This window comes from Heptranchias perlo, chromosome 2 (genome assembly GCF_035084215.1).
Source record: "Heptranchias perlo isolate sHepPer1 chromosome 2, sHepPer1.hap1, whole genome shotgun sequence".
Lineage (NCBI taxonomy): Eukaryota > Metazoa > Chordata > Chondrichthyes > Hexanchiformes > Hexanchidae > Heptranchias > Heptranchias perlo.
The window spans coordinates 30,595,046-30,622,416 of NC_090326.1; the positions used below are offsets into that span (position 1 = coordinate 30,595,046).

General features: G+C 41.7%; 1 protein-coding gene across 1 annotated transcript; it reads right to left on the reverse strand.

Annotated features, from left to right (window-relative positions):
* Window positions 1–27,255, reverse strand: LOC137336463 (protein FAM8A1-like). Its single transcript, XM_068001662.1, has 5 exons — window positions 26,720–27,255; window positions 20,519–20,639; window positions 17,828–17,951; window positions 16,589–16,728; window positions 1–9,729 (listed from the first exon to the last, which is right to left on the reverse strand). The coding sequence occupies exons 1-5, from the start codon at window positions 27,246–27,248 to the stop codon at window positions 9,585–9,587; spliced, it is 1,059 nt and encodes a 352-aa protein (XP_067857763.1). The 5' UTR covers window positions 27,249–27,255; the 3' UTR covers window positions 1–9,584.
* Window positions 27,256–27,371: the final 116 nt, after the last annotated feature.

Consider the following 27,371-nt stretch of genomic DNA (forward strand, 5'->3'; position numbering starts at 1 on the left):
TAAATTGAAACCACATTTAATATCCTAGAAGTGATGAGCATAGGAAGTTGGTTGATAATTATATACATTCTCCTTACATACAGGCAACAATCAATGCATGTATAGTATAAATAATATTAGAATCCTGACATTTACACACACACACACACACACACACTTTAAACTGCATGACTCCATTAACACTACAACTTTTGAAGTTATTACATTTAAGAAGTTTGTTACTCAGCAATTCTTCCCCATGGTGTTGGGTCCTCCAGTTCAATATTTACCAGCCAGTGTCACACATAACAGGGCCAGCACAAAGCATCAAGGCCTCTGACTAGAATTAGCCCAAGAATGTCCTCATCGGAACTCCCAAACTTTATTTTTTTAATAAATCGTTTTTGTCCAAATGTGCAAAGATTCAGATAACATTTTTAAAATTCTAACCAGTTTAGCCCTTCTGACCCACAGCACAATGTACAGTATGTGTACCAGATCAGGGGGCAGGCTGGTAAATTAGGACAGTATATCTGGGGAGGTGATGGAAAAACTACATTAACTTTAAAAACCACATCAAATGCTAACAAGTTTTAGCAACATTATATCTGAAGGTTTGCTATTTTGTTTTTTATAGTTACAAATTGGAAGGTCATGAAGCTTTAAAACTATTTATTCATTAATAAGCATGGAATGAACAAGCGGAACCAAACACTTGTTTTTGCTAACATAAAATCACATGCAGAATCGACCTTTATAAAAAGTTAAACGTCCCATCAGAGTGAAATTTAAAATTTTGTTCATAATTGGTTTTTAAGCAAAAACTCACATCAAATTGTTGTTGATATTGAATTTTGATAATGCCCGTCAATCATTGATTAATAATGCCAGGCTATAATGATATGGAACTTATTTCTTTATTTGATTAATTTTAAATGCAGGAATCTAACTTACATTCACAAACATGTTTAGTGTCAGTGCAAAACTGAGACCATTTCACACTGCCGCTAACCATGTAAATCAGGTGTGAAGGATTGAGTCAATGTTGAGTAAGACTCCCTGTTTTCGTGGAATCATACAGCACAGGAGGCAGCCATTCAGCCCATCATGCCTATGCCAGCTATTTGTAAGAGCTATCCAATTAGTCCCACTCCCCTGCTCTTTCCCCTTCAAGTATTTATCCAAATTCCCTTTCGAAAGGGATTATTGAATCTGCTTCAACCACCCTTTCAGGCAGTGCATTCCAGATCATAACTCGCTGTGCAAAAAAAAACAATTTCATCTCCCCTCTGGTTCTTTTGCCAATTATCTTAAATCTTAGTCCTCTGGTTATCGACCCTTAGAATCATAGAAGTTTACAACATGGAAACAGGCCCTTCGGCCCAACATGTCCATGTCACCCAGTTTATACCACTAAGCTAGTCCCAATTGCCTGCACTTGGCCCATATCCCTCTATACCCATGTAACTATCCAAATGCTTTTTAAAAGACAAAATTGTACCCGCCTCTACTACTGCCTCTGGCAGCTCGTTCCAGACACTCACCACACTTTGAGTGAAAAAATTGCCCCTCTGGACCCTTTTGTATCTCTCCCCTCTCACCTTAAATCTATGTCCCCTTGTTATAGACTCCCCTACCTTCGGGAAAAAATTTTGACTATCTACCTTATCTATGCCCCTCATTATTTTATAGACTTCTATAAGATCACCCCTTAACCTCCTACTCTCCAGGGAAAAAAGTCCCAGTCCGTCTAACCTCTCCCTATAAGTCAAACCATCAAGTCCCGGTAGCATCCTAGTAAATCTTTTCTGCACTCTTTCTAGTTTAATAATATCCTTTCTATAGTAGGGTGACGAGAACTGTACACAGTATTCCAAGTGTGGCCTTACTAATGTCTTGTACAACTTCAACAAGACATCCCAACTCCTGTATTCAATGTTCTGACCAATGAAACCAAGCATGCCGAATGCCTTCTTCACCACCCTATCCACCTGTGACTCCACTTTCAAGGAGCTATGAACCTGTACTCCTAGATCTCTTTGTTCTATAACTCTCCCCAACGCCCTACCATTAACGGAGTAGGTCCTGGTCTGATTCGATCTACCAAAATGAATCACCTCACATTTATCTAAATTAAACTCCATCTGCCATTCATCGGCCCACTGGCCCAATTTATCAAGATCCCGTTGCAATCCTAGATAACCACCTTCTCTGTCCACAATGCCACCAATCTTGGTGTCATCTGCAAACTTACTAACCATTCCTACTAAATTCTCATCCAAATCATTAATATAAATAACAAACAACAGCGGACCCACCACCGATCCCTGAGGCACACCGCTGGTCACAGGCCTCCAGTCTGAAAAACAACCCTCTACAACCACCCTCTGTCTTCTGTCGTCAAGCCAATTTTGTATCCAATTGGCTACCTCACCTTGGATCCCGTGAGATTTAACCTTACGTAACAACCTACCATGTGGTACCTTGTCAAAGGCTTTGCTAAAGTCCACGTAGACCACGTCTACTGCACAGCCCTCATCTATCTTCTTGGTTACCCCTTCAAAAAATTCAATCAAATTCGTGAGACATGATTTTCCTCTCACAAAACCATGCTGACTGTTCCTAATCAGTCCCTGCCTCTCCAAATGCCTGTAGATCCTGTCTCTCAGAATACCCTCTAACAACTTACCCACTACAGATGTCAGGCTCACCGGTCTGTAGTTCCCAGGCTTTTCCCTGCCACCCTTAAACAAAGGCACAACATTTGCTACCCTCCAATCTTCAGGCACCTCACCTGTAGCGGTGGATGATTCAAATATCTCTGCTAGGGGACCCGCAATTTCCTCCCTAACCTCCCATAACGTCCTGGGATACATTTCATCAGGTCCCGGAGATTTATCTACCTTGATGCGCGTTAAGACTTCCAGCACCTCCCTCTCTGTAATATGTACACTCCTCAAGACATCACTATTTATTTCCCCAAGTTCCCCAACATCCATGCCTTTCTCAACCGTAAATACTGATGTGAAATATTCATTCAGGATCTCACCCATCTCTTGTGGTTCCGCACATAGATGACCTTGTTGATCCTTAAGAGGTCCTACTCTCTCCCTAGTTACTCTTTTGCCCTTTATGTATTTGTAGAAGCTCTTTGGATTCTCCTTTGCCTTATCTGCCAAAGCAATCTCATGTCCCCTTTTTGCCCTCCTGATTTCTCTCTTAACTCTACTCCAGCAATCTCTATACTCTTCAAGGGATCCACTTGATCCCAGCTGTCTATGCATGTCATATGCCTCCTTCTTCTTTTTGACTAGGGCCTCAATCTCCAGAGTCATCCAAGGTTCCCTACTTCTACCAGCCTTGCCCTTCACTTTATAAGGAATGTGCTTACCCTGAACCCTGGTTAGCACACTTTTGAAAGCCTCCCACTTACCAGACATCCCTTTGCCTGCCAACAGACTCTCCCAATCAACTTCTGAAAGTTCCTGTCTAATACCATCAAAATTGGCCTTTCCCCAATTTAGAATTTTAACTTTTGGGCCAGACCTATCCTTCTCCATAGCTATCTTAAAACTAATGGAATTATGATCACTGGTCCCAAAGTGATCCCTCACTAACACTTCTGTCACCTGCCCTTCCTTATTTCCCAAGAGGAGGTCAAGTTTTGCCCCCTCTCTAGTCAGGCCATCCACATACTGAATGAGAAATTCCTCCTGAATACACTCAACAAATTTCTCTCCATCCAAGCCCCCAATGCTATGGCTGTCCCAGTCAATGTTGGGAAAGTTAAAGTCCCCTACTATTACTACCCTATTTTTCTTGCAGCTGTCTGTAATCTCCTTACATATTTGCTCCTCAATTTCCCGTTGACTATTTGGGGGTCTGTAGTACAATCCTATCAAAGTGATCTCTCCCTTCTTATTTTTCAGTTCTACCCATATAGACTCAGTGGGCGAATCCTCGGATATATCCCCTCTCACTACTGCCGTGATGTTTTCCGTAATCAAGAACGCAACTCCCCCTCCTCTCTTACCTCCTGCTCTATCTTTCCTATAGCATCTGTACCCTGGAACATTGAGCTGCCAGTCCTGCCCCTTCCTTAGCCATGTTTCAGTAATAGCTATAACATCCCAGTCCCATGTACCCATCCATGCCCTGAGTTCATCTGCCTTGCCCATCAGACTTCTTGCATTGAAATAAATCCTTCTGCCAGTGGAAACAGTTTCTCCTTATTTATTCTTTCAAACCCCTCATAACTTTGAACAATTGGATTCAGCCCACATTAACACTGCAACATCAGTGCAAAATCATTTCACACTGGCACTGCATGTATAAATGCATTTGGAAACACATGTGCAGAGCTTGTACATTTCATTTCTAGTTGTTCCTGCAGGATATTATGGATCCTTTCACTTCCTCCTCCCACATCTCCTCTCCTGATCAAAAATGGAAAAATATCTGCCCTCGTTCTTTGTTTGGGTACCAGCTAAAATTTGTCTTTGCTACTGAGTCATGAATATTTAATTAACAGAGCGTTAAACCAGTGAGTCATTTTTGCTCTACCAAAGAAGCCGGCACGGACACGATGGGCTCAACAGCCGCCTACACTGTAAATGGGCAGCTCAGAGAAAAGGTGCTATGGTGCTGGTAACTCTATCTCCAACTTGTGCCCCTTTGAAGCCTGGCTCCCTAAGGAGTGCAAGACTGTTAGCTTTACCCTATTATTTCTTGAAAATGAATTACAAACTTCTCAATATACTTGCTGTCTAAATGGAGCCATGCAATTTGCAGCATTAAAAAAAACACAAAATAGTAGATACAGTGTGATTGCAAGGCTGAAGTATTATGGTTTAAAACATCATTGGCAATCCTTAGTCTCATTAATCACTGTCTATTGTTCTCCATATTAGGTTCCATCAAAATTTTAATTGAAATTACAAATCAAACATTATGACATTTTCAAGATACAATTTCTCATTCATTTTCCACATAAAATATTTAAGCATTTGACAATATTTGTAATCTTAACATTAAAAATGGGCCAAAATGTATCAATGCAATCAAAAAGAAACTTTTTTTTTTACTTGCTTCAAAGAAATTTGGTAGAACACAACAAAAATAAACCTGAATCGTTTAGAATAAATGAATTAGATACTAAACTAGACTTGAAGGCAAGGGTTCTTAAGTGTAATACTTACCAACGCACAATCAAATTACTGCGGTTAATGTAACTGCTGATTTGCATAACTTTTTAAATGTGAAGTTAGTATATGTAGTTCCACAGTTTGCACTTCTCACATAAACGATCACCCAAAATTGCAATAGCAGCACAAGAACCCTGAAGGACAGTCGTATAAAATTCAGCCTTCCGCTATTTTAACAGAGGGATTAACCGATTCGTTTTACATCGGTCAGGTGCTCTGTTAAATTACTGAGTGATCAAAGGAATTTCATATTGACGTGTCCCTTCACCGTCGTCTGGCCTAACTTCAATCGCATTCATATAGAAATATACAGCACAGGAGGCCATTTGGCCCATCGTGCCTATGCTGGCTCTTTGACAGAGCTATCCAATTAGCATTGGGCCATTATAAACCACCCACAGCACATGGTTCCAATGTTACTGATTTAGTTAATGTGGTGAACTTTTATCTGGTTGGTACAACAGAAGCAGGGTAACTCAAATCCTTCAGTGCTGTCCCTAATGCTGCTCACATAAGATTACAGCTTCATTGAATCTGCAATCATTCTTTTTTCTCTCTTGCTCTATCTGGCTGTCAAGATTCAGTCTTTATACAAGATTATGTAAGCCACCACAGTATATAGTGTTTGCAGCCATATTATCTAGTCCAGCATAGCAAAACCTTATGGCTGCCAGGCAATGGGACAAATAAGTAGCCCAATAATTCAAACGTGTGCCCCTCCCTGAGCAGTTGTCATTTAGAAGTCTCGCTTTTTAGATTGATTGAAGTCTACAAAAACTAACCAACTCAGGGTTGAGTGCATTTTCTTTATTCTGAATGGTCCTCTAACCTGAAACTACAGTGAGGTTTTTTTTGTGTTCTGAAGACAACAATTGATTTTTTTTAATATATAAAAATGTCAACTCCAAATTTAACTGGCAGCAATATCGACGATGTTGTGGCAAACCCACTAGTAATAGGTCACTGGAAAAATGGCCAAAAGTGTGACTGTAAACTGCAGAAATCACCAGAGTCAAGAACTCAGTAATGTGTTTTTTTTTGTTTGTTTACTTTTTAAGCTTCATTTTGAGAAAAGCATTGTGGACAAAATTCCATTTGGGGAAAAGTCATTTGGCACCTGCTGTGCATCAGAATATTACCTACAGTTATGCTACCCTAGTATAAAAACAGCAAATGTTCAAGCTAATTTTTGTTATTACTTCACTAAACAAATTATAAAACCAAAGAGATCTGTAACCTTTTTTTTTGTTTGTGTGGGGGAGGGGGGATGTCTCTGTCTGTTCTCTGCAGAAGTTGGGGGGGGGGGGGGTGAGAAGCTACTGTACAAAGCTACACTTCATTATGGGATTTGGTTGGACTGGTTATCACTGGAGGGCAGTTCCAGCAGAGATGTTCCACCACTTCATATGACTTTTTTGGCAAAGAATTTCACTTTATAAAACTATCTGCAGCATAGAAAAAACAAATACTGTGCAATGTTAAATCACAACAATAGTATAACACCAAGTTTAACATTTGACTGAAATAGCAGTTTTTTAACAAAAGTACTATAGAAAAGAAAGAAGAAATAAAGACTTGCATTTATATCGCGCCTTTCTCAACCACAGGATGTCCCAAAGTGCTTTACAGTCAATGAAGTACTTTTGAAGTGTAGTATAAAAATATAGTCATTGCACCAAGCCAAGAAACCTAAATCACTATCTTCGATTCCTCCTCTACATGATTTGGTTTCTTTGCAAAAGTCAATTTTAACACATTAGGTCAATGGAACGAATTGCGTAGCTTACTACGACGTCATGAAAATAACTCATAGGGAAATAGTTAAAATTATATAAAAACCAGGGGAGATAAAGGAGGAAGTAATGAGGTTTATATTTGTAATGTATGCAAATTATTTTTGCAGGAGGCTGACCTCTGTCTTCTTAGATAACAGTTAACTCCCAGGCAGAGTCTACACCATTCTCAGTATTTGCAAACATTTCTAGTCTCCTTATCCATCAGCCTTTTCAGTTTGGACAGGGTAGAGAATATGGGGCCTCTGACTGGGCATCGGTCAGGTGGTGAGTTATTAGCATCCACCCGACCATTAGTGTGCTGATCCCACTTGATGTAGCCTTCAGCTTCATCTACACAATGTGGGTGAGCATCTAGCACATACTGGGCCTGGCAATGGCATGTGCCAGAAGTGGAGTGAGATAATGCGGGATAAGGTGTAAATTTAAAGGGATGTGGCCACTTATTGACAAGTGGCTGCATAGGATGACAAAAATGACGGTAGCCCTTAAAAAGGCAGTTTATATTTTTAATATATATTTCAACTTTTGCAAAAGCTCTTTTAGGTTAAAAAAATGGCTGGCACAATAATTGTGGAGGAAGGAAGTAAAGTCTATGGAGCAGTGCAACAATCAAACTTGCTGTTTGATGGCTGGCAAAGAGGAGGTAGTGCTGAATGGGGGCTTGTGAGCAGTGTGCTCTGCTTAGAACTCCAAGGCACCCTTCCCATAGGATAGTATTACAGCATGGAAAAAGGTACAGCAAGAGAACTGGAGGACACAGCTGACTGGCAAGGCCAGCCTTACAGTTCACGTTGGCTGCAGGTGTACTCGCAGCAGATGGCACAGCTCTGCCTGTGGCTACAGGGAGTCTCATTCTACATTGGTCACTGCCACTTAGGGGCACCTCCATTTGTAGATGGAGGTACGAGGGTATGAGCAGGTGGTCACACTCTGCCTCTGTGGTCAAGTTAAGCGCTTGAACCCAGTATGTGATGGCTCCATTGCTCCTCTTCTGTCAAATGGCATAAGTGAAGTAGAATTCCCATTATCCCAATATTTTGTATTACCAAAAAAAAATGGCTGCGATGGATCATTTGGCACAAAACATCTCGACCAATTAAGTGGAATCAGGAAAAAAAGCACAAGAAAACAAGTTCAAACATAGTCTCAAAATGCTTCAATAAATCTTACTATAGGGCTCTTTAAATGCATATCCATAAATGGCAAACTCCAGACACCCATTTTATATGGGTGTGTAGATAAGTGAGTGCTATACATGCTGGGAAAGTGCATGGATGTCTAAATTATAGCATTTAGGACCTAAGAGAATTAAATGGAATATGGAGAGCGCAACTGGCAAATTGGATGGAGCACTAAATTAGCAAATATCTGACTTAACAGACTTCCACACATTTTCTCTGATTGGTGTCTCCCACTTTACACCAATCAGAAATCTACCCTTGTGTGTAGGATGTGCCAGAATGCTAAGTGTGCATTTGTGAACAGGTGATTGAGAGTTCCCATCTGAGTAAAAGCAAAACAGGAGGCAACTTCTGTGGAAAGTGGCAAATAGTGTAAACATGGACAGTTGTCTAAGCAAGTTACATTACAATGAGGCGGTATGTTCAGGGAGCAGGGCATTACTTAAGTCACAAAAGCAATTGGTCATGGATGCAAGGGTTAATACAATCAATCACTTATTAAAAAAAGCAAATCACTCAAGTATGCACAAAATATCCATTCAAAAAATAAAAAATTGTTTGCATGGAGAATTCTTAAACGACCATAATATATAACCGAAAGCTTGTGTTTTTCGAAAACCTTGCACAATGCTAGGAAGCCAAACTGAATAGAATTAATTCTAATACTGAGCACATGGATGTACTATTGCAGAACAGGCATTAGCTTTAAAAGCAATTGACACCTTTAATATACAGAAACAAGGTACCAGGGTTAAAGCTTAAATCTCTTGTTTCCCCTGGATATTTAGCTGAAGCTTTTCAAGACATAAAATCTCTTCATGAACCAAACCTTTCCCGTTATGTTTCCAGAAGGAAGCTGATAACTATTATTAACACGCTGGTGCGCGTTATATTGTTTCGAAGGTCGATCGAATGCAAACGTTTTTCTTTAGATGGTCCAAATGCAGAACTTTCTAAAGCAGCCACACATACAAAAAAAAAGATCAGGAGGAAAATTAACACAGCGACTGTCAATGGCAGAGTCAATTCTCTACTGCTTTTATCAATTTTAAGCTGATATTAATAAAATGAAACCATCCTGGATTTTTTTTTTTAAAAAGATTGAGACACTAATTTCAAAGTTGTGCAAATTTCTGGTGTGGAGCTTGTGAGTCAATCAAGACCCAGATTTTAAAGACCACAGCATCAACCATCAGAGCAGATTAATTCCCAAGGCCAAGTCAATCCCTGTATTTCATTATACTTGCAGATACAGTACTGCAAACATGTTCAATCTCAACTCAGCTCAGCTCTTCAGAAGATCAGTGACTTCGGAGTTCAGACAGCAACAGGTCCCCCCCACCCCAAACTTCTGAATGATGCAGAACCCCAGCAAATTGGGGTAGCAGATTGAAAAATATATCGACAAGTCTTCAGCGGTGGCCTCATCTCGCTCCATTTCTCTTTACCACAATAGTCCCAGCTACGATATCGTAGGCCGTGCGATTGTGTTGAAAGAAAAGCAACGTAACAAAGGCAGGGAAAAAGAAGGCAATGGAAAAATTCTTGATCAACGCTCGTATTGCAGATCTGTTGCAAAAAAAGACAATAAATTATTCACAATTTATTCTTGGATTACCTTTTGAATAAAGATTTGCCCTTTTCCACACAACTATTCTACAGTTCTAAACAGTTTATTGTTTCAATTACTTCTGCATTTCTTCAAGATCAGTGCATGAATTCATTAAATATTACATCGAATTCACAGCACAGAAACAGGCCACTCGGCCCAATTGGTCTGTGCTGGTGTTCCTGCTCCACATGAGCCTCCTCCCATCCTACTTAATCTAACCTTATTAGCATATTCTTCTATTCCTTTCTCCCTCAGGTACTGATCTAGCTTCCCCTTAAATGCATCTATGCAAATCGCCTCAACCATTCCTTGTGGTAGTGAGTTCCACATTCTAAGCACTCTCTGGGTAAAGGGATTGCTCCTGACTTCCCTACTGGATTTATTAGTGACCATCTTATATTTATGGCCCCTACTTTTGGATTCATCCAAAAAATACAAGTCTCTTTTATATACACATGAACATATAAAGATAATAGAAGTCTCTTCTTATCAATGGGCAATACAGAACATAGTCCTACTCTTGTAATTTAAATGTAAAGCGAGATTTTACAAATTTGCACTACTGGTAGCTCTTCACATATCAACATATCAGGAATTTGGCTGCAGAGGTCAGTGTGCCCAGTTAGATTTTCCATCGTTAACTTTAATGGATGTAGCTCCTGCGAGTCGTGCTGATCACCACCATTCAATTTCTGATATGCAGCCCTGACACGTAAAGCTCGGAGCTGGGAGCGTAAATTTGTAAGATCCATAAGTTCTTGAATGAATATACTGACTGGTTTAATCCAACTGAACGAGTTTAATACAAATTTTAAAATATTAATAAAAAGATGCTTGTCTACTTGAGGCACACAGGTGGGTAACACAGAGCTTTGAGGACACATAACATAAAATTTAAATCTGTGCTCCCATTAATTTCCGTATATCTCGTTGCTAATGGTGTTCCGATTTAGGATTTATTCACCAATGAGCCAACAGCTCTAAGAGCAGCCCTTTTCCTCCAGGACTATGTTTTTTCTGTTTGAATTTCAGAGTACTAAATACAAATAGGACTGAGTTACCTGGACTTCAGGGCTTTCATGTGACCAGCGGTTTGTACACCCCTTATCAGATTGTAGGTTATAAAAATTCAGACTACCAATTGGTAAGATAACAAAAATGTATCCTGTACAATGACAGGTATGCAGCCCAAATGAGCTGAAATCTAAAGTTCAGTCTCCCTCAAAAAATGAACTCATATTTTGCTTTTAAAAAAAAGCTTGGCCTATATTCAAGCCAAATCGGGTATTGCAACAAGCCATAAGGAGATGTATAAAATCAATATCTTCAGGCACAGCAAGATAATGAAACAGACAGACAGACTTTGGTTAGCATTCTTTGTTGGACTTGTTCTAGTTAACTGACACTCAGAACCCAATCAAGGAAACACAGTGCTTTCTCTAACCTTCGACTTGCATAATGGCTTTACCTATCGGGGGCTGGTACTACTTTTTAATCTACCAGCAACTGTCAGTGAAGTAACCAGGGATGATAATATATTAGATCTAGTATTTAGTAGTGAGCCTGACCTCGTATCGAGCCTCTGAGGGGGAACACCTGGGCAACAGTGGCCATAACATTATATGGTTTCAATTGGCTGGTAGAACCAAAGGTACTGAAAATCTACAACTCATACCAGATTTCAGAATGGCTAAATGGCAAACGACTTGGAACGGGTTAATTGGCTAACCTTACTTGGTGGGGAGGAGACCAATGTAGAATACAAATGGAAAGTTTTTAAGAACAAGATAAAAAATGTGGAAGACAAATATGTACCCAAAGTCAAAAGAAGGGAGCGTGGAAAGAAAAAGCCAAGGTGGCTGACAGGTCATGTACAAAGACAAATAAAATGTAAACAAAAATGTTCCTACAATCTAAAGGCATCTAGTACTCAACTAAACAGAGTCAAGTACAAGAACAGCTAAAGAAAACAAAGGCTGCTGTTAGATCAGCTAAAAGGATAATGGAAAAGAGGATTGCAGACAATTGTGGAAGTAACAGGAAAAACTTTGCCAGTTATGTGAAGAGTCAGAGGACTGTCAAAGACTGTATTAGGCCATCGAAGGACGCTCAAGGGCAGGTTACAAAGGTCTCACGGGGTAAGGTGGAAATATTAAAAGGAGTACTTTGCGTTGGTCTTCACACTTGAAGACAATGCTCAGCTGTTAAATTCAATGATTATAATAATAAAACTAGTAATATTAACATAGATGAACATATTGTTTTAGATAGAATTAAGAACCTGAAAATAGATAGAGCAGCCGGGCCGGATGATATCCACCCGAAGGTCCTCAGGGAGATGGGACAGGTGCTGTGCGAGCCCCTTGCCAGTATTTTTATTAGCTCACTGCACTCTGGGACTCCCATTGACTGGAACATAGAAACAGGAGAAGGCCATTCAGCCCCTCAAGCCTGTTCCGCCATTCAATGAGATCAGGACTGATCTGCATCCTAACTCCATCCAACCGCCTCGGCTCCATATCCATTAATACCCTCGGCTAGCAAAAATCTATCAATCTCAGATTTGAAATTATTAATTGAGCTAGCATCTACTGCTTTTTGTAGGAGAGAGTTCCACACTTCTACCACCCTTTGCATGAAGAAGTGTTTTCTAACTTCTCTCCCGAATGGCCTGGCTCTGATTTTAAGATTATGTCCCCTTTTCCTAGACTCCCCACCAGCAGAAAAAGTTTCTCTCTATCTACCCTATCAATTCCTTTCAAAATCCTGAAAACCTCAATCAAATCACCCCTTAAATTTCTATATCCCAGGGAATACAAGCCTAGTTTATGTAATCGCTCCTCATAATTTAACCCTGGAAGCCCTGGTGACATTCTGTGAATCTGTGTTGCACTCCTTCCGGGACCAATATATCCTTTGTAAGATGCGGTGCCCAGAACTGCACACAGTACTCCAGATGTGGTCTAACCAGGGCTTTGTACAGCTGTAGCAAAACTTCCTCCCCTTTATATTCTAGCACTCTGGTTATAAAGGCTAACATTCCATTAGCCTTTTTGATTATTTTTTGCACCTGACTACTACATTTTATTGCGCTGTGTACATGGACCCCTAAATCTCTTCAAACTTCCATCATTCCTAGCTTTTCACCATTTAAAAATATCTATCCTTTTTTGGTCCAAAATGGATGACCCCACGTTTACTCGCATTGAAATCCATTTGCCACAGTTTTACCCACTCACTTAATCTATCAATATCTTTTTGTAATTTTATGCACCCATCTACACTACTCACCAATTTTTGTGCCATTGGCAAACTTGGAAGGAGGCTAACGTAGTCCTCATCTTCAAAAAAGGAGACAAGACGAACCCGGGTAAGTATAGGCCCATTAGCTTGACATCAATAATTGGAATGATGCTTGAGGGAATCATTAGGGATGCAATATATGATTACTTGGCTAGAGGGGGACATATTAGGGACACCCAACATGGCATCAAAAGGAGGTCACGTCTTACAAATTTAATTATATTTTTTGAAGAAGTCACCAAGATGGTGGATGAGCAGACATTGTTTACTCAGACGTCCAAAAAGCTTTTGACAAGGTACCGCGCAAGAGGCTTCTCGACAAGATCAAAATCTCCGGTATTAGTGGCAATATATTGAGCTGGACTGAACTGACCGGAAGGCCGTAGACAGAAAGTAATTACAGGTGGATTTGGATCTGTTTGGAGACCGGTCACCAGTGGGGGATCAGTGTTGGGACCGTTGCTCTTTACTATTTTTTTTTATTAATGATCTAGATGTAGGTGTTGGGGGCACAATCGGCAAGTTTGCAGATGATACTAAGATTTGAGTGTGTGTCAGGACTATAGACGGATCTTGATGTGTTGAGGGATTGGGCTCGTGACTAGCAAATGATGTTTGACTTGGAAAAGTGCAGTGTTATGCATGTGGGCAGGGTGAATTCTGAACATACATACACCCTTCAGGGAAAAGCATTATAGAAGGTGGAGAAGGAAAGTGATCTGGGTGTTCTAGTGCATAGATCTCTAAAGGTTCACGAGCAATGCTGTGAAGCGATAACTGGAGCAAATAGGGAGTTGGGATGTATTTATAGGACAATTGACTATAAGACAAAACATACTATTTTGTCCTTGTACAAGACCTTGGTCAGGCCTCAGATAGAATACTGTGTCCAGTTTTGCTCTCCTCACATGGTGGGTGATGTTGAGGCTTTGGAAAGGGTGCAGAGGAGGGCGATTAGATTAATTCTCAGTTTAAAACATCTTAGTTATCAAGATAGGCTAAAAGAGCTGGGACTCTACACTTTAGAGAAGTGTAGACTTAGATCTGATCGAGGTTTATAAGATGATGAAGGGAATAGATTGTGACCCAGTTAACAGTTTGTTCCAATTAAATAGGTTAGGGAGGACAAGAGGTCACAATTTAAAGTTGCACAAGGCCAGATCTAGGTTAAATGTCAGGAGGTGGTTCTTTTCCCCAGAGAAGAGTGGACCTCCGGAACAGGCGACTGGCTCTTGCGATTCGCTGAATTCCTTCAAGCGAGAGGCGGACCTGTTTCTGGCTGGGGGGGGGGGGGGGGGGGGGGAGATCACCTCGTATAAAAGGTAGGTACTGCATAGAATTATCAGGAGCAGAGTGATCTCCTGGACTAGTTTTGATCGCCATGGGGCTGAAGGGGGGTTGGAGAGGACTTTCTCAGATTTTTCTCCCCAAATTGGTCTGGGTTTTTAATCTCATCTTTCGCCTCTCATAGAATCATAGAATGGTTACAGCATGGAAGGAGGCCATTCGGTCCACTGAATCCACGCCAGCTCTATGCAAGAGCAATCCAGCTAGTCCCACTCCCCCGCTCTTTCCCCGTAGCCCTCCAATTTTTTTCCTTTCAAGTACTTATCCAGTTCCCTTTTGAAGGCCATGATTGAATCTGCCTCCGCCACCCCCTCGGGCAGTGCATTCCAGATCCTAACCACTCGCTGTGTAAAAAAGCTTTTCCTTTGGTTCTTTTGCCAATCACCTTAAATCCATGTCCTCTGGTCCTTGACCCTTCTGCCAATGGGAACAGTTTCTCTCTATCTACTCTGTCTAGACACTTCATGATTTTAAATACCTCTATCAAATCTCCTCCCAACCGTCTCTGTTCCAAGGAGAACAACTCCAGCTTCTCCAGTCTATCCACGTAACTAAAGTCCCTCATCCCTGGAATCATTCTAGTAAATCTCTTCTGCACCCTCTCTAAGGCCTTCACATCTTTCCTAAAGTGTGGTGCCCAGAACTGAACACAATACTCCAGTTGTGGCTGGACCAGTATTTTATAAAGGTTCATCATGACATCCATACTTTTGTACTCTATGCCTCTATTTATAAAGCCCAGGATCCCGTATGCTTTTTTAACCACTTTCTCATCCTGCCCTGCCACCTTCAACGATTTGTGCACATATACCCCCAGATCTCTCTATTCCTGTACCCCTTTTAGAGTTATGCCCTCTCGTTTATATCGCCTCTCCCCGTTCTTCCTGCCGAAATGTATTACTTCGCATTTTTCTGCGTTAAATTTCATCTGCCACGTGTCCACCCATGCCACCAGCCTGTCTATATCCTCTTGAAGTCTATCACTATCCTCCTCACTGTTTACTACCCTTCCAAGTTTTGTGTCATCTGCAAATTTTGAAATTGTGCCCTGTACACCCAAGTCCAAGTCATTAATATATATCAAGAAAAGCAGTGGTCCCAGCACTGAACCCTGGGGAACACACTGTACACCTCCCTCCAGTCCGAAAAACAACCGTTCACCACTACTCTCTGTTTCCAGTCCCTTAGCCAATTCTGTATCCATGTTGCTACTGCCTCCTTTATTGCATGGGCCGCAATCTTGATGATAAGCCTACCGTGCAGCACTTTATCAAACACCTTTTGAAAATCCGTATACACCACGTCAGCTGCATTGCCCTCATCTACCCTCTGTTACCTCATCAAAAAACTCTATCAGGTTAGTTAAACATGATTTGCCTTTAATTAAATCCGTGCTGGCTTTCCCTAATCAATCCACCCTCGTCCAAGTGACTTAATTCTGTCCCAGGAGATCACATGGTTTTGGGTGGGATGTGAAGTGTATATATTGTGATACAGAAGGTATCACAATTGTGTGGGACAGGCTGGATGGACAGGGTCTTTTCCTATCCGTCATTGTTCGTATGCATCAAGTTTCATGTTGCCTTGAGCAATGTGATATAGAAAGACTTGCTTTGGCCGTTCACGATTTCAAGACGTCCCAAAACAAGCTCCCACAAACAACAAGGTGGTAATGACCAGAAAATCTATATTCAATGGTGTTGGTTGAGGGATAAATACTGGCCAGGGCACCGGGGAGAACTCCCCTGCTCTTCTTCGACACGTCTACCCAAGGGGACAGATGGGGCCTTGGTTTAACGTCTCATCTGAAAGGCGGCACCTCAGACAGTGCAGCACTCCCTCAGTACTGCCCTGGAGCGTCAGCCTGGATTTTGTGCTCAAGTCTCTGGAGTGGGACTTGAACCCACAACCTTCCAACTCATAGGCGAGAGTGCTACCACTGAGCCATGATTGACACACAATACTGGGTAGCACCCCATCTTGCAATTGAAATATTGCTACCAAAAAAGAAAGCACAGATGAATATCATCTGGGAGACTAGAGCTGAATCGTGATGACCGTCCCCGAGAGGTGTGATAGAGCACTCGTGCTCACGTGCACATATACCAGAAACTGTCCAACTCGAAAAGAATCACAGATTGTTTCTGCTGAGCTAACGTTACTTACGATGAGATGCTGACATTCTGTGCCGGTATCACCAGTACCCGGTTAGGGGCAACTAGCACCGAGCTGTCACAAGAAACGACTCGTAACCCAAGCAGAAACTTGCCTGGCGTAGCCCCTCCGACTCCCCACAGGCAGACGATCTGGAGATGGAGACGAGGACAAAAATCGACGTTACCCAAAGGCTTTTAAAAAAAATTACATAAGTGAATACTACGGACAATTTCATTACCTGTCTTTCTCTATCTAACAAACCATAATATAAAAAGGGAAAAAAAAGGAACTTGCATTTAAAAAAACGCCTTTCACATCATTAGGACGTCCCAAAGCGTTTCAATTAGTTTTGACACGCAGTCACTACTGTTTTGCAGGCAAACATGGCAGCCAATTTGCACACAGCTAGGCTCCACAACCACCAATGAGATAAATGAGCAGTTAAACTGCATTTGGTGGTGTTAGCGGAGGGTTAAATACTGGCCAAGACACAGGAAGAACTCCCCTATTCTTTCAATAGTGCCATGAGATCTTTTGTGTCCTCCAGAAAAGGCAGATGGGGTCTTGTTTTAACATCTCATCAAAAAGATGGCACATCTGACAATGCAACAATACCTAAGCACTGCACTTAAGTGCCAGCCTAGATTATGTGCTTAATTCTTGAGAGGCAAAGGGGATAAAATTAGGGAAGGGGGAAATTTGGGTTATTTAGCTCAATGTTTTTTTTTGGTGGGGGGGAATTAATCACCCTTGGCTCAGTGTCTGAGTCAGAAGTTGTGAGTTCAAGCCCCACTCCAAGACTTCCCCACTGCCACTGTATACTTGGAAATGAGCCCTTAAATGGAGAGAGAAGGGATGGAGGGATATGGTAAGAAAGCTGGTAGATGGTGTTGATCCATTTGAAAAGAATGGGCTTTTTGGGCCTGATGGCCTTTTCCTGTTTCTAAAAAGTTTTTATGCTCTTGTATTCAAGACAACCCAAAACACAAAACACAATATACTACAAGCTGCATACTTCTAAAAATGTATCCCTCACACAGTGCTTTTAACAGCAGTACTGGAACCCTCCAGAATCACTACAGGGCAAAATGAGCAAGGCGGAGTTCCTGGAGAGCAATTCAGTGATAGGGCTATGCCTTGCTTTTAAACCAGTACAACATAAACCCAACCCACTGTTATTTCCAATGGCACATTAACACCAACTCATTATCCAAGTCCCAGTCCCACCGATTCTAATAAGCTTATTACCTCATAGAAACAGACTAAGAGTCTGTACATCAATGCAACGGCCATCATTTTCTGAAGGTCTTCTAGAGAAGTATCTTCATCAATTTCTTCAATTATGTAATTCAGGGCAAATTTAGAAAGATCCCTGTGTATCACAACACAGACAAGATGCACGTGTATAAACGATTTACGATCACCATTTGTGAAAATAGAAGTGCTAGGGAAAAAAGTCTCAGCGAAGTGTTGCTCATTATCTTCGTCCAGCGATTGGAAAACTAACATTAATCCCGCGCGCACTTCCATTTCCAATAATCAGTGGGTGCAAAAAAAATAATTCGCACATTTAGAATCTCCACAAAGCATTTTCCACATCATTTTACATCAGTTATACAATATTAAGAAATTAAAAACCATGAGTAAAGCAAGCGTTAATCCCCTTACAATTATCACTGTATACAATAGCAAGGGTCAAGGGTATTGTTATGGGTGTTACCAACTAAGTAGCACTTACCCACAGGGAGCCTCAATATTTTTAAACTCAGTTTGAACAGAGCTCCTGGTGCCCAGTACTGTTAGCTCCTCAGTGCCAAGTTGTTTAATTCAAAATTTCAGTTAATTTAGAGAATTTTGAGCAGAAAATAGCTCCTGTGTTTTATTTATAAAGCTTAATTCAAATTAATGGATAATTCCATTTTTTTGAGCAAGAAACGGCTTTCAATTAACAGTAGGCTGTAGACTTGCTTCAGCACTGAGTGGAGTCCTATAGATTGCCACATGCTGCAGTACCTCGTAGAGTCCTATAGATTTTTTTGTAAGGCTTTTAAGATTTACTTGGTTTTGTCACAAAAACTCAGATTATTGTTGTCGGACTGTTGAGTGACATCATTAATCCGTTGTGAGAATATTTCTGATTACACTTTCCTCTGGGTCACTAGTTTAAGCAAAAACCACAGTGCGAGTACACAAAAGAGATACAAACACAACAGAAAGCTGCAATACTGTCGCAGAGTTTCAACGGTGGTGTAACCCACTCCAGTTTCATTTCCATCTTTTGTGAACTTATGATCCCCTCAATCAGGCTGCAGTTTTGCAACACACTCCATATCGACAATTAATTTACCTATATAGGTAGTCCCCTCAAAATTCAAACCAGAATATTCACAAACAAAACGTATTTACAGATAGGCGCAGCTTCCAAAAGGGATGAGGGTGACGTGTCTTCAATCTCCCCCCACACTATTTTTTTTATTGGGAATGGATCATGTACCCCACTCTCTGCCACTCCCAACTGTGGAATCGACCCTGATGTACCCCCCCCCCCCATCCACCAACTCTTCTTGCATGGCTTCTGCAGTTACACATTGACGTCAGTCAGTCTACGCTAGGCTGATATTACCCGTTACACAACCGCATCTAACTGGTCGGCAAACTGAGGGGTGACCTAATAGAGGTCTTTGAAATAATGAATGGGTTTGATAGGGTAGACGTAGAGAAGGTGTGTCCATTTATAGGGGAGTCCAAAACTAGCGGCCATAAATGTAAAGATAGTCACTAATAAATCCAATAGGGAATTCAGGAGAAACTTCTTTACCAAGAGAGTGATTAGAATGTGGAACTCACTACCACATAGAGTAGTTGAAGTGATTAGCATAGATGCATTTGAGCGGAAGCTAGATAAACATGGGAGAGAAAGGAATAGAAGATTATGCTGATAGCGTTAGATGAAGAGGGGTGGGAGGAGGCTCGTGTGGAGCATAAACACTGGCACAGACTAGTTGGGCCAAATGGCCTGTTTCTGTGCTGTATATTCTGTGTAATATGTAATCTTACAGCACAGGAGGAGGCCATTCGGCCCTTCCTGCCTGCTCTTTGATAGAGCTATCCAATTAGTCCCACTCCCTTGCTCTTTCCCCTTAGCCCTGCAACTTTCTACCCTTCAAGTATTCCCTTTTGAAAGTTACTATTGAATCTACTTCCACCACCCTTTCAGGCAGTGCATTCCAGATCATAACTCGCTGTGTGAAAAAATTCTCATCTCCCCGTTTCTTTTGCCAATTATCTTAAATCTGCATCCTCTCCTTACCGACCCGTCTGCCACCGGAAACAGTTTCTCTTTATTTACTCTATCAAAACCCTTCATAATTTTGAACGCCTCTATTAAATCTCCCTTTAACCTTCTCTGCTCTAAAGGTGAACAATCCCAGCTTCTCCAGTCTCTCCACATAACTGAAGATCCCTCATCCCTAGGACCATTCTAGTAAATCTCCTCTGCACCCTCTCAAAGCTTTTGACATCCTACCTAAAGTATAATGCCCAGAATTGGACACAATACGCGAGCCGAATACACTAGCGAAGATTGCCAAAATTGTTAGCAATGCTCTACTCAACACTCAGACAGACCAGTACTGAACATGTACATTCAACAGCTGGAGAAGCAATTTCTTTCCCCATATGGGATCAGAACTTTGACACCAAAACATCACCTTATGGTACCCACTGTACCAGAAGTTTGAGGCAACTCCAATACAAGTCACATAGTTATCTACAAGCAATTTTATGTTGCTTGACCGATTGTCAGTTTACGTTTATTAGCAGCAAATCAGTCGCTGGATATCCTTCCCGCTATGATTCCCTGTGCTTTAACAAACTGTTTACATACAGAATCTACGCAGTAAAACTGTGTCTTGATTTAAATAGGGGTCTGCTACTTACTTGATCCCACAGATATGCATTACAGTCAGCACCACGACAGCTTTTAGCAGGAACAGGATCAAGAAATCCACCATCTCTGCAAGGAATCGATGCGTCAGGGACGGGATAGTATATTCACGCCCTTTAGAAACAAGACATTTCATTTCTGAAACAGTTTTGATTTGTAGAAAAAAAATCTACGCCACATCATTTAAAAATACGTAAGAGAATAGAACTCCATTGGCAGTGTTTGCTGGACCATGACTATTGTCCTCCCGAATGAGTGACAGTATTGGCATGCACCACTGACCCCACCGCCCCCTCCACAACAACAATGCGTCACCTACATTGACAGGGAGGAGATATAATGTTAACTTTATAAAAATGGGAGAACCTTACAAATAAATATACCTCCCCTGCCGTTGCTCACAGATAGTCTGTACTAACACTGATGTTTAGCTGCTAACGTGGAGTTGCGTTTAACATGGCCTGTCCCCTAAGGCCTCTGCTCTCAAGTACGCCCCGTGGGGAAGCGGTCTCCCTAGGTAAATCCAGGCCACTGTAACTGCTCCTGAGGTCAATTACAGCTGCTTGTAAATTTCTGGCTCCAGGTCAGAAGAACCTAGCACGAAATGAATGCTGTTCCTTTTTTTATTTTTGAAAAGATTTTTTTGCATCTGTAATGAAGTACGACAGTCTGAAGCGTGACATCTAGAGTGTGACAGGCCCTTGCTAGAGGCAAGACAAAGAGGATACTCTTCAATTATAAGCTCGGTGAAGACTGCTAAACAAAAAGTACCACTTTTAAACAGGTATAAAAAGCAAAACTGATCCCAAGTGTAAATGGCTGATCTACAAGGAAACATAGCGAATCCCAAGTTTTATGTTCTCAAAAGGTGGTTAAAGGGAGGACCTCATTGAAATATATAAAGTATAGATAAGGTGCACCCAGATTATTACTTCAAAAATAAGCTAGGGCCAGAGGAGATAAAGGGAAATTAAATTTACAACTGACATCAGGGAAAACTTCTTTACTCAAAAGGAGTGATGAATGTTTGGAATAATCAAGTATAGTCGGATGCTGTGATAGGGAAATTGGGGTACTAGAGGGATAGGTCAAATGGTCTGCACCTTCCTGACTTCTTTTAAATGTTCTTATGGCCTGGTGTAAATTGTAGATTACTGTAACAGGTGTACGTGGATTGGACTCTAATAGCCTCTGGGGACACAGAAGGCCTTGGAGTGCTGGGCATCAGGTTCTGCAGAGTCTATTAAATGTTGCAGCAACCCTGGCTCAGCGAGTGACGATTAGCTCCCCACCTGAGCTTCTGATTACGATGGGAAAAGAGTTCTGTGTGATAGCACTATCTGGGCGACATCTTCAGGCAATGGAGTATATAACGTTTGCTGCTGAGTATTCCAGATGGATGTTTAGGATTAACGCTGAATGTTTAGGTGTAGTTGCACCATTACTTATGTTCCTGTTGCAAACACAGAAATCTGCATTCAGGACCGAACACCTCTAATGGCGCTGCTGCAGTCATAATCTTAAATAATTTGACTATGTCCTTCTGATCATGTACAGCATGGGTGTAGTGGGCTAGCTTGTTATGTCTATTATTCTGTATGAATACAGACTTGCACTAACTATAGATGCAAAAGATAAGTTTTCTCTCAGCATCCAACGGCAAATGATTATTCCAAACACTTATCACTCCTTTGAGTAAAGTAGTTTTATTCATTCTCGGGATAACGGCATTGCTGGCAAGGCCAGCATTTATTGCCCATCTCTAATTGCCCTAGAGATGGTGGTGGGCCTTCTTCTTGAACTGCAGCAGTCCATGTGGTGAAGGTGCTCCCACAATGATGTTAGGTAGGGAGTTCCAGGATTTTGACCCAGCAACTATGAAGGAATGTCGATATATGTCCAAGTTGCGATGGTGTGTGACTTGAAGGGGAACTTGGAGGTGTGGAACTTATTCCCATGTCTGTTCTAAATTTAATATTCCCTTTATCTCCTCTGGGAGCTTCAATATCCAGATAAAGGCTTTGTAGAACTCAACAATACAGTAACAGATGTGGCAAGAAGTCTCTCATGCACCGCAGTATCTGTAGAATGGGTTCAGGCTGCATGTCAATAGGAATGCGATGAAGGCTGAGCTTCCATGAGGACTCCCACTCTTATGAACTTTTTAACAACAATCATCATCACTTGTTCAGCTCAGGGTGCATTTACGCTACAACTATATCAGTGTGACGTGGTTTTGTTCTGCATCAACACTACATTTATAGTATCAACGCAGCCTAAATTCAAAGACCTGACCCTGGAGTGAGGGGAGGAGGGAATCTCACTCCGCTTTGCTCCAGAGAGATGTCAGGCCCTCAATCCAGATTTACACTACACAAGTTTAGAAGTCCTTCACACCAACCCTAAACTTATAGTATAAATGTACCCCCAGTGTAGATCAGAGGCAATTATTAAGCAATGAAGTGTTTGCAACCCTATGATTGGAGATAGGCAATATCACATGACCTCTCTCAACAAGTGTTGAAGACTTGTCTCATTTCAGTGCTGCAAATAACACACCCTTTGTTCTGCTCCTGGGCCTGGCCAAGGTGCCCATCCACAGGTCCATGTTGGACATGGCCCATGGGGGTGGTCACTCCAGCTGCCTGCCTCTCTTCCACTGCTTTGTCTGTGCCCGGGTGGCCCTGGAGAAAGTGCACCGGATGTTTGCCGGTGCGCTTGAGACCTTCCGCGACCGGTGGGCATCGCAGGGACTGAGGTATGTAATGGATAGTGAAAATAATATTATTTAAGTTGATATGTTTCCTTTCTTTGGTATGATTTGGGTGTTTATTATTTTTGCCCCTCTAAAAGGGGGACACTTTTTCTAGATTTCTTTTATTTGGGTTGATGATACTGGGACAACCCAGTGTCTCCTAACGGATCATTTAGAAAAGGCACTCCATTTGTCCGATTCCACAGTGACACAGTCATCATTTATCTTTCAGAAATGGAGATAACCTCTCTACAAGGTGGCACAATCAGCAAGGAGGGCCATTCACATCCAAAAGGTCATTGATAAAGGCGAGAATCAGTGAGGCCAAGCACATGCAGACACTAAAATAGGTACTTGTACAAAAAGCTGTAGCTTAAACATGAAAATAAATCACCATTTTTGCACACCTGCATGTGATCTTGCTGATAAACTGGCTGATCTCCTGTGGCGTTGCTCATGGTAAATCAGAGGATACGCTGTTTTAGAACGATGGGTTCCTTAGACCATGCAACACACAGTGTATTATTGTATCATCATGCACAGTGTTTATGTCTCAATAGTCTATTCCTAATAGATGTAAACGGATCTCCTTGAGGAAAGCTGTCTGTGGTTAAGGTGGAGCGGTGATTGAGCCAGCCTGTCCTTGAAGGCCTCAAAGTCTAATCGCAGTAAATAGGCACATCCTGAGGCAAGGTAGAGGCTGATTGCTGTTACTTAGGTATGTTTGTAGATTGGCAGCTGCTAAGTCTGGGTTATCAAAGTCAGAAGAAACCAGCTGAGAAATTAATGCCTTTCTTTCAATTGATTTTTTTTTAAAGTAGCTACTCCTTCTTTGGCAAGTTCCCTATCCTATTCAGTTCTGATTTATTGCTGTTTTAGAATGCGATGTTTGAGCCAATCGGGTGCAAGTGTGACATGCACTTTTCATATGTCACACTTTCAAGTGTGCAGACGTGACAGACGCCTTGTATTTACACAGATGGGCTGCAGCACGGTCAAAGCAAACTGCAACTAGAATTGAAAAATTAAAATGGCAGCTCTGACAAGACTCAGTACTGCTCAAAGCTATGCAGAGACACTTAGAATTTCTTAATACTAGATCACTTTTTTTGGTTTTAAAGAATAATCAACTAATATAATGCTGCATTTTGGGAGGAAGAATGAGGAGACACAATATAAACTAAATTATACAATTTTAAAGGGGGTGCAGGAACAGAGAGACCTGGGGGCGTATGTACACAAATCTTTGAAGGTGGCTGGACAAGTTGATAAAGCTGTTTAAAAAAAAGCATGCGGGATCCTTGGCTTTATAAATAGAGGCATAGAATACAAAAGCAAGGAAGTTATGCTAAACCTTTATAAATTAGGTCTCAGCTGGAGTAGTGTCCAATTCTGGGCTCCACACTTTAGGAAGGACGTCAAGGTGTTGGAAAAGATGTAGAGGAGATTTACAAGAATGATACCAGGAATGAGGGACTTCAGTTATGTGGAGAGATCACAGAAGCTGGGGTTATTCTCCTTAAAGCAGAGAAGGTTAAGGGAAGATTTAATAGAGGCATTCAAAATTATGAGGGGTTTTGATAGAGTAAATAAGAAATTGTTTCCACTGGCAGGGAGGTAGGTAACCAGAGAACACAGATTTAACACAATTGGCAAAAGAACCAAGGGGAGATGAGGAGAATTTAAAAAAAAACGCAGCAAGTTATGATCTGGAATGCATTGCTTGAAAGGGTGGTAGCAGCAAATTCAATAGTAACTTTTAAAAGGGAATTGGATATATACTGAAAAGAAGAAATTTGCAGGGCTATGGAGAAAGAGCAGAGGCATGGGACTAATTGGATAGCTCTTTCAAAGTGCCGGCAAAAGCACGATGGGCCGAACGGTCTCCCGTGACGTACGATTTTATGATATTTGCAGAAAATTGGGACAGGAAGTAGATATGATGGCAGGGCTCAGAATAAGGGCAGCAAACTGGAAAAACAAAGCTTCAACTACTCTAACAAGCAAGCGGAAACAATTTTGACAAAAAAATAAACAGAGGGCCAAATATTTCTTCCCTTGTTCCTTGCAACATTCCTTTAAATAAGCTGGACAATTTTCAAGAACCAGAAGCATCAGTATCAACAAGTTATAAAAGGAGCCTCACCCTTTTTTAAATGCACTACACACGTTACTGCTTTTAATTTGGGTTTTATCCCCCAAGAAGTATCTGTTTTAAACATCCCAAGTCACCCCCCCCCCACCTTCCTCCACATTAACTGAAACAACAGCTGTGACAGGAAACCTTTGGCATCTGCTACAGTAGTAACCTGGGGAATGGGTGCTTATAAATGGGGTTGTGTAGCTGCTGTGTGCCCAGCTGTAAAATGTTAGTTCTGGAGTGATGTTCTATTCTGTTGTGGCAGAAATGAACACAGTACTTCAAGGGGGGGTTGACCAATGCTTATAACATTTACCTGAGGAAGGAGGAAGTCTCCGAAAGCTTGTGAATTTAAAATAAAATTGCTGGACTATAACTTGGTGTTGTAAAATTGTTTACAATATAACACTTCTGCGTAACCTCTGGAAACTTGTACTTTGCTGTTCTAGCTCCATATCACAGCATTGTTATTTTAAAATGGCTTTGCCACATTGTCTAGATATTGAATGCAACCAGGTCCCTTTCTAAGCTAAATGAATTCCATTCGTTGTATACCTATGAAGCAGACTTTTTTGACCAATGTTAGATTTAATTTGCCATTAGTCAGCCCAACTGAATAGCTAAGCCACATCATTCTGTAACTCTTATCTCTATCCATTGTCTGTACTACTCTCCTTATTATAGCTGCAAGGATATACTATAGAGGAAGTGTCAAAGAGCCACACATTATACTGCCAGTAAGCATGTTAATAACTCCTAAAAGGCCCAGTGGAAGCCAATAGCAGCAAAACTATAATTTCCAATGGTGAAGTCAAAACTGCTATGTTGTCAGCTTTCTGGTGCTTATGTACCTGCATGACCATTTTCATCCAGTCAAAATGATAGATGGTTGCAGCAGACTGCTGTCAATGAATTGCAAGTGGAAAACCTAATCAGGGAGTTCAGATGTCACCATATATTCAAAGAACATAACTCGAGCAGTTTACGTTCATTAGCTGAACCTCTTGATTGGATTACTGTGCTCTAATTCACCAACAGCCATTCAGTGCCACTTAATGCTTTAGGTGTTTTGATGGAATAAGAACTGGGTGTAAATAGAATTGCGCGTCACCTTTTAACAGCTGTGAGATTCAGTGTTACAGTTTGCCTTATAAACCTTCTAAATCTTCTTTAGATGTTGTTTCTGAAGCTTATACTGGCCATGAATGCAGAGCCAAGATGTTTCCAGTTAAATATTTTAGTCCCTCTTCTATCTCAAATCTTCTACATACAACTGACCCCTCTCCAGTCGTGTCTTACCTCCAGGGTGTACGTTCCCCGCCTGCTGCTGTGCATTAGTGGCTGGCAGCCTGATGCCGTTCGCCGAAGCAGTTGCAACCTCCTGCTGCTGAGGGTGTTCACCTTGAGTCTGCGCCACTGCAGGAACCCCGAAGTAGGGAGCGTAAAGCGAGTAGGGATTGTAGAGATTGTTGGCCCCGGGCACTGCTGCTGCTGCTGCGGCAGCAGCCTCTCCTCCTCCTCCTCCGGCGGCGGGGGGTGCTCCTTCGCTCTGCCTCGCTGAGCTCGAACCGCCGGCGTTTGCGGCAGGAACGGTGGGGAAGGGGTAGTAGGGAGGGAGCGGGGCCATCATCATCATCATCCAGTTCTGCCATTGCACGTAGCTGTAATACTGCCACAGCCACTCTTGCACTTTCTTGCAATATTCCCCAGCGCCGGCGGTCCCGGGGGCTCGGTGGCTTTTCCCAGCCGGGCTGCGGGGAGGGGAGCGGGAGCAGGAGCAGGATCCGGATCCGCCCCTGTGCCTGTCTGCGATGCCGCTCTCCGCCATTGTTAGAGTGCGGAGCATGGAACGTTGCCCGGGAGCGCAGAATCTTTCACTGCAACAGTACAAGAGTGAGGGGGGGGGGGGGGGAGTCACAAATAAATGAGACCGGTAATGCATTCAGAACGG

Excerpts from the sequence above, each read along its gene's own strand:
- LOC137336463 (XM_068001662.1), bottom strand. The coding sequence starts at position 27,248 with ATGGCGGAGAGCGGCATCGCAGACAGGCACAGGGGCGGATCCGGATCC. Across the intron at positions 20,640-26,719 it reads GGGGAACGTACACCCTGGAG|GGCGTGAATATACTATCCCG; the intron begins GTAAGACACGAC and ends TTGTTTCTAAAG. Across the intron at positions 16,729-17,827 it reads TCTTAGTCTGTTTCTATGAG|ATCGTCTGCCTGTGGGGAGT; the intron begins GTAATAAGCTTA and ends CTCCATCTCCAG.